Raw genomic sequence first — 7,994 nt, 5'->3', positions numbered from 1 at the left:
CAGTGACGACACCCCGCTACTCCATGCCGCTGAGACCCGCCGTTGTCGACGTGCCAGATGCCACGCCGCTCCTCCTTCGCGAACACCACCTGCTGCCACTGGTCCCATCCCCTCCGCCCGCAGTTCCTCTGCACTCCCAACCGAGCTCCAAGGCCCCTGACGACACCTCCATGAAGGTCACGACGCGAACATCGCCGCTCCCGCCAAATCCGAAGAGGATTGAAGGATTTCACCCGGGCAGGGGATCGGGGTAGGTAGGTTGGGACCTCAGCTGCACCTCCATGAAAGAAAGCGGCGCCGTTGGGCGTCGCTGCCGCCGGGCCGGCCAGACTGGCCAGGGTTTCCCCTGGACCCCAAATACACCACCAAGGCTCAGCACCACCTGAGCCGGCAGACGCAAGCCACCGGCACGTTGAGAGAGGCAGCATGACAGAGGGGAGCCTCCAGATCTGACGCAATAGAGCACCACGCCGTGACCGGACTCCACCAGCGACCCGTCGCCCGCGTGGCCGAGCACACCGGCCAGCGTCTCCTGCGGACGTCGCCAGCCGCCGGACAACGCCGCCTCGCCTGCAGGGCCGCCGCCCCAGGAACCGCAGGCCTTCGATCGATTCTCTGGTCCGCGAGATCGATCTGAGCGCTGAGATCCCCGCCGCCTCCTTCTCCGGCGCCCGCGCGGGCTTTCCCGGGGGCCGTCTCCGGTGGCGGCGAGGGAGGAAGGGGAGGCGGCACGGTGGATCCTTATTCGCCCCCGAGTCGGCCGATGGACGACGCGAGGGCCGGTCGTCAAGCCTTTTGCCTTGTTTAAAAAAAACAGTATGATGCAACCAATGATCACCAGCGCGCTGCAAAAATGCACTTATAATTGTCTAAATGACTAAATCTCACTGTTTACGAGCATCCCATACCGCAATACGTACCACATCCGTGATTCTTTAGTGATTATAATAGATACCGTATTTCCATGGCCGAGTACGGCGACCGATCATAATGGAGACACGGGGTAGCTAGCGACTCTAGCTACGCGTTGTGGCTGCAGAAAACTTGATCGAGGCACCGGCTTTTTGCAGCTGCAGCACGTCTCGCGGGACTGAATGGCTGACAGAAACAGCGAGGGAGCGAAAATTTCGTGTTTTGAAACTTTTTTGATATCTATTCGAGATCTGATCCTAGTTTGATTTTTTTTAGATTTGACTCTTTTGCTACCGCCAGGGTCCATGGCGATAGGGTGTAGCAACCTACCGTCAGGTAGGGTGTAACAGCCTACCGCCAGGGACCTTAGCGGTAGGAAACATCCCTACCGCCAAACAGACTGGCGGTAGCATGTACATCCCTACCGTTAAGGTGCTCGGCGATAGGCACGAGCACGCACTGTGTTTAATACTTAGCAGGATTTCGTGATAGGCATGCATTCCTACCGTCAGGGATCTTGGCGGTAGGCAGTTATACCCTACCGTCATGGACCCTGGCGGTAGCAAAAATGTCAGATCTTTAAAAAGTTTCAAATTAAGATCAGATCTCAAATAGGTATCAGAAAAGAGTCAAAACACGAAATTTAGCCGCGAGGGAGCGAGTGTGTGTCCAGCTTTCAGGGTACGACTCACAAGGCAGTGAACTGTCGACCAGTCACCACTCACTATCGGTCGGCGCCATGGCGCCATGTGTTTTGGTTTCGGGCTCCTGCCTTGCGTGCGTGTCCACACACAGTCACACTCACGCTCACACCTCTACGTTCTCCCGCCAGTTATTATACACGGCCTGCGGTGCGCTGCGCCGCACCTAACTTGCCGCTGCTGCCTGCCGCGGGCGGGGCGGTGGTCACCACCAACCCAACCCAGGCCGGGGCGGGCGTTAAATAACACGCAGCGAAAGGCGTTCCTCGAATGGTCAGGCGGCCATTTCGAGAGCTCGGATCTCGACGGAGCAGTCATCGATCGTCCTGCCGGTCTCTTGGACCATGCCCCATGCATGCACGCCATGCATGCAGGCAACCGGGCAAAGCGAGTGTGAGCGGGGGATTTGGCCTTGGCCGCAGTGGTCGATCGATCGTATCGTATGGCCACTTTGTGAGTGAGAACACGCACATCAACGTCAATGCTGTAGGAGTACGTACTACCCAAGTGCGTGAGACTGTGCCGCAGATAAAAGTGACTGCCACAGTGATGGCGCCGTATGCCTGCGCACAGTCGTATGCGTATGTACAGTTGTACATATACGACGTACTCATGGGCGATACCGTTGCCGATCCAACGGGGTACTTTTACGAGTCACACTCACGGGAGACCGACTCTATAGGATCCGTTCCGGCAGGAGGAAAGAAACCGTTATAGGAGGGCGCGCCCGTGCGGAGCCCGAGCAATAGCATACTCAAAGATCGCTCTTGGCTGGCTGAGTAGCTAGCTCTTCGAAATGGGCTAAAGCTTAAAGCTGACGCGTGCGTGCAGAGCACGGCCGCGCGCGTGGCCGGGCGGTTCCCCGAGCGGGAATCCGAGGGCTTGCTCGCGACGTGCCGGAGGGCCGGCCGGCGGCCGACGAGAAGGCGAGCGAGCAGCGGCAACCAAGGAGTGCTTCGTGCAACAATAAGGAGGGCGTCACCACAGTGCTGCGATTTCATGGCTGCAGTGGCGGTGCAGGGAGGGGTCTGATCACAGGTGAACAGTGGAGCAAACCGGGGCCGGCAAGCCTGCTTCTTCTCTGTGCGGTCAAAGGTGTCGTTGGGTCCTGGCTAGCACTAGAGCTGCCTGAGGCTCTGCATAGCAATTCAATGTCAATCGCATAATTTGTGTGCAAAATGTTGCATAGAGTGGCACGACGAACGACGAGTGAATTACTTATTTCGCCGTTTGTTGCAAACCGAGTTCAACTGAGTCGGCTTTGGAAAGCGGAGTCCGATCACATTACATTTACTAGAAAGAAATTAAATGATAAATGCCACACGTGTGACGCCAAGTAACACCGCCATGACGTTTTTATAACTAATTCTTTTTGTTTGGTTTGGATGGATCTCAGCCGGTTAAGGAAAAACTATGCGCTCTGCCCTCCAGCGTAGCGTGTAATTGTACTTGCACAGAAAAAAATAGAAACATGGAAGGAAACAACACCGTAAAATGTAGTACACCAAGAATCCAATGGTTTAAGGGTTGATGATTGAGAATAGTTATTTCAGAATCCATTGAGAAATGGCAACTCGCTAAGCAATTTAGCCCGTCATTTTATGGCAAAGGCTTATGTTTCAGATGATGTGGCTCTATCTCGTCATTACATTTTCCGTGGCAATGACAAGTGGATTCAATCAATAAAATTTGTGTAAGCCACCACCGACTAACTCGTCTATTGCCAAAAGTGCAACACATCCTAGGACATGGAAGCGCTATGCGATAATCACTATGGTTTCTAAGCCACCTAGAATTTTATTTGGGGTGACTCTTCAGTAAACATATACTACTACTTGTTTAACAATTAGTAAGCATTATAGTAAATATGTGAGATGCAGCTGAAACAAGTGAATCTCGTTGAAAACTTGCAGTTGAAACACATGATGCAATTGAAACATTTTATGCAATTGTAAATGCAACATAATCAAACGCATTGTTTACTAGATTATTACGTGGTAGTTGTGCAACAGTTGGCATTTCCCTTAATTTAATGTGAAAATTAATTAGCAAACCAAAATAGAGAAGTGGACAACATTATCCTTTGGTCGGGTCTGGAAACTCGTCATGTGTATCATCTACATACAGGCAACCCTCGAGGTCGTTGGATCTGATTTTGTGCCCAAGCGAATACCGAAGAGGGCCATGGTCAATCATGGTAGAACAACCTCTTGATCACTTTGGACGGATTTCAACACCATTTTGAATTTTGGTAATGTGAGTGCCCAGAATTTTGGAACGTTGAAATTCCAGGTAATGTTCAAACTAACCCCAAATAAAATTTAAATTAGATCATCTTTTGTTAAAACTCGGCTAATTGTAATGAGATCAGAATTCAAAATGATTTTTAATTTTTCAAATATTTTGGAAAGTCCGAAATATTTATGTTGTGAAAATTGTAAACTTTGGTGCTCGGGGGAGTTCAAACAAATATTTAACGCCGCAAGATTGAGAAAAGGAGTTTCCATGGGCGAACACTCACTCACAACATAGGAGATAGGCCTTGCCGAGCTCTAAAAAAACTCGACATGGCGTAAATGCTAGGATGCCACGACTCCTATCGGTGACGTGCCTATTGACTGCTTGATTAATGGTAAGCTAATTACTATGTGCTTTGCAATGAGCCACGCTTTTAGAAGGGGAACCCCGAGAAAACCGGAGAAACGTATATACAAATTTAGATCTAGATGTGACCAAAATTATGTACGCGCGTCTACATCATTGAGATATCTCCATATTTGGAGTTCTCGTAGTTGCAACCTATCTAGGTTTTTATTTTGCGAATATGCAACTTATCTAAGTTAATTATATCAATGTAACTATGTTAAGATATATTGCGTGTTAATAAATGTAAGGTTATTTCTACAAAAAGAGATAAATGTTATCCCGCAAACACCCAGGCTTGTCATGCCATGCCAACTTTGTAGGATTTGCCAGGATCGGAGCGAAAGTTGCCATTTGGTACAAAAAAAAGGCAGGAAAATTGCCACGGTGTACAGAGAAATTGCCATCCATTCGATCGTAATCCGAGGGCTTTGAGGGCATTTGCCCGGAGCCCTAAAAATCTGACTTTCCAAGGCTACTGGGGTCAAAAAATGAACTAACAAAATTAAGTAATCTCAGCTGTGTATATTTTGCTGAAAATCCCCTCCACAGAAGAACCATCATGATCATATGCTGGTTGTCATCCGTTAACGCCTTGCTCAACTCGACAAAGCCAAGGTGTCATTGTCGCTCTCGTCACATGTGTCCGTTTCTTTACATCTTCTGCAATCATCATATCTCGTCTCATTCATTTCACACCCGCGGTAACACAGCATCTCTTTTTACGCGTACGTGCCAGACCGCAACAGTAAACCTAATAATAATATAACAATAATAGGAAAGAAACACGATATAGAAGAACAGGGAGAAACAATGCAGGAATTCCTCACACAAAAGGAAAACAATCATAAAAAAGGGCCAGAAAAGCATTCCGGCGCCTCAAAGTACAAACTCGGAAAGAAAAGGTGGGAGGGACGAGCGAAAGCGGCATGGAAAATTTGGCTGCTCGAGTCAGCGCCCCCGCTTCCCGCTTCCGTTGCCCGTCTTTGCCTCTTGCCCGAAACACCCCTCCCTCCCTTGTCCGCACGCCGCTACGTACAAAAGACCCCGTCCCCCCCTCCTCTCATCCGCCCCTCCCCTCTTCCTCCTCCGCTTGCACACCTCACCCGCTCCAGGCCTCGGGCACGAGGTCCGTCGAGGAGGAGGAGGAGCGAGCAAGCCGCCCCCGGGCCATCCGTGCCGTGTATCGTTGTACTATCATTTACCGGAAGGAAGAGATCGATGGCCCCGAGCTTCGATATGGCCGCCTCCATCCTGCTCTGCGCCGAGGACAGCAGCAGCGTCTTCGGCTTCGGCGACGGCGAGGAGGTGGAGGAGGCGAAGGGAGCGAGGGCGGGCGGGTCGCCGTACTGCGGCGAGCTGGCCGTGGAGTTCCCGCTGCCGTCCGAGGAATGCGTGGCCCGCTGGGTGGCGACGGAGGCGGAGCACCTGCCGAGGGAGGACTACGCGGAGCGGCTCCGCGCCGGGGGCGTGGATCTCCGCGTGCGGGTGGACGCCGTCGACTGGATATGGAAGGTGCGTCCTCTTTCCTTAATTCACGCGAGCTGTCTCTCCGTCTCGCCTCTGATTCGTTCCCGTTCGTGTCGATCCAGCGATTGATTAACCATCGGTGTCCATCCAACAGGTTCACACGTACTACGGCTTCGGCCCTGTGACTGCGTGCTTGGCCCTCAACTACATGGACCGCTTCCTCTCGCTCTACCAGATACCGGTAAGGAGATACTACGTCCACCCTATGAAAAACTTGGCCGTCCGGCCATTAATGCACGCCACGCCATTGCAGCGCTGATTCATGTGAACCTCCCTCGTGTTTACAGGAGGGCAAGGCTTGGATGACGCAGCTGCTATCGGTGGCGTGCCTGTCTCTTGCTGCCAAGATGGACGAAACTTCCGTGCCTCACTCCATCGACCTGCAGGTGAGGATCTAATCTGATTAAAGCATCTATATGACGATGAAGCAGTCGGTGCCCATTTGCTCTGGGATGTTGTAATGACCTCTGTACTGTTCGATGGTGTCTATCGACCAGGCCGGGGACGCGCGGTACGTGTTCGAGGCGAAGACGATCCAGAGGATGGAGCTGCTGGTCCTGAGCACGCTCAAATGGCGGATGCAGGCCGTCACCCCCTTCTCCTACCTCGACTACTTCCTCCACCAGCTGAGCGGCGGCAATGCGCCGTCGAGGCAGGCCGTCCGGGAGGCCACGGAGCTCATCCTCTGCATATCCAGAGGTGCGCACGCACGCACGCAACATCTTTTTCGTTGGCAGATCGATATCCAGAGATGCATCGACCATTTTTGTGTGAAAAAACTCACGTTGTGGACTGGTTCACGCATGACAGGGACGAGCTGCCTGGAGTTCCGGCCCTCGGAGATCGCCGCGACAGTGGCCGCCGCCGTGGCCGGGGAAGAACACACCGCCCACAAGCCGGCCTGCTGCACCCACGTAGATAAGGTGAGACGCGCACGCAACGCTTATTATTGTCCGGGCACCACGTCTCATTTACTGCGTCGCAGCGTGGTTCTTGGCCTTTTGGACCTGCAGCACGCCAGGCATGCAGAAAAAAAAAGTCATTGCAGTCGCCCCTTGTCCCTGTAGCCGCGCGTACTTCTCCAGACACCATGCAGGGAACGCGTGAGCCGCATTTACACTCTGTTACGTGGTGACTTAATGGCTTGTTGCTTTCTGCAGGAGCGGGTGCTGAGTTGCCATGAAGCGATGATCCGGACCACCGGCGCCACCGTGCCGCCACCTAAAACCGCAGGCTTGATGGGCAGCGCCTACTCTCCCGCCATGTCTGCGCCTCGGAGCCCCACCGGGGTGCTCGACCTGGACGCCGGCTACCTCAGCTGCCCAAGCAACGGCACCAGCACGACGACGACCACCATGGCATCGTCGCCGCCCGCGAGCTCTGGCTTCGACGGCTCCCCGGTCAGCAGCAAGAGGAGGAAGATCAGCAGATGATGATGAGGACTATGATATGCTCCACAACCCCACCGGTCTACCCCCCAAAAAAATCTTGGTAGATTTGATTAAAGGTCTCTTCTGTGCGCGCCCATCATCATCACTAGCTCGGTGGGCAAGTCAAATGGTTCCGATCGACTGCGATGGCTGTGGGAGCTTTTGATGCCGCTGAAAGGCAGCTGAAAGGACCAATGGCAGCGCGCTGTGGACATGGCAAGAGAGCAAGGATTTCCATGGATGGATGAATAAAGACGGGCCAGACAATGGTGGTCGTTCCCAAAAGAGCAAAGGTTTTGCGCGAAGAGATGCGATGAGATGGGACGCCCAAAAATAAAAAGACAGCGGCCCAATTCCAGAGCTATTGGCAGGCACCGACTGTACTAGCTCGATTTTGTTTGTTCAAAACAAGTATTTGATTAAAAACATTAATCATATTTTAAAAATGTTAACTTATATTTTAAAAAGTTTTAGATATATACAAAAAATGTACAATATGTATGAAAAAAGTAGGCATCAAAGCACATATTTGAAAAAAATTAATCATGTATTTAAAAATGGTTAAAGATGTATACAAAATGTTCCTGATGTATATGAGAAATATAAAGTGTGTACCAAAAATAGATATATGTTGAAACAAAAAGAAAAGTAAAAACACAAAAAAAAAATAGTGAAACCCAAAGAAAAAAGAAAGAGAAAAAAGACAAAGAAAAAACCAGCAATGAAAAACCGCACGACAGACATTGGAAAAGCAGAAAAGAAAAACTAATACTCTGCT

General features: G+C 51.4%; 1 protein-coding gene across 1 annotated transcript; it reads left to right on the top strand.

Moving 5' to 3' along the window:
* The first annotated feature begins 5,468 nt into the window (after positions 1-5,468).
* LOC109740642 (cyclin-D4-1) lies at positions 5,469-7,662 on the top strand. Its single transcript, XM_020299698.4, has 6 exons — positions 5,469-5,771; positions 5,881-5,967; positions 6,074-6,172; positions 6,284-6,485; positions 6,597-6,709; positions 6,947-7,662. The coding sequence occupies exons 1-6, from the start codon at positions 5,478-5,480 to the stop codon at positions 7,217-7,219; spliced, it is 1,068 nt and encodes a 355-aa protein (XP_020155287.1). The 5' UTR covers positions 5,469-5,477; the 3' UTR covers positions 7,220-7,662.
* Positions 7,663-7,994: the final 332 nt, after the last annotated feature.

This window comes from Aegilops tauschii, chromosome 5 (assembly GCF_002575655.3).
Source record: "Aegilops tauschii subsp. strangulata cultivar AL8/78 chromosome 5, Aet v6.0, whole genome shotgun sequence".
Lineage (NCBI taxonomy): Eukaryota > Viridiplantae > Streptophyta > Magnoliopsida > Poales > Poaceae > Aegilops > Aegilops tauschii.
Note: the sequence above shows the minus strand (reverse complement) of the source record. Positions and strands in the feature narration are given on the sequence as shown.

What these genes read in the sequence shown, in the direction of transcription:
- LOC109740642 (XM_020299698.4), top strand. Translation starts at nt 5,478, where the DNA reads ATGGCCCCGAGCTTCGATATGGCCGCCTCCATCCTGCTCTGCGCCGAG. An exon ending in TCTCGCTCTACCAGATACCG is followed by an intron (nt 5,968 to 6,073) that starts GTAAGGAGATAC and finishes TCGTGTTTACAG; the next exon opens with GAGGGCAAGGCTTGGATGAC. An exon ending in CATCCTCTGCATATCCAGAG is followed by an intron (nt 6,486 to 6,596) that starts GTGCGCACGCAC and finishes CACGCATGACAG; the next exon opens with GGACGAGCTGCCTGGAGTTC.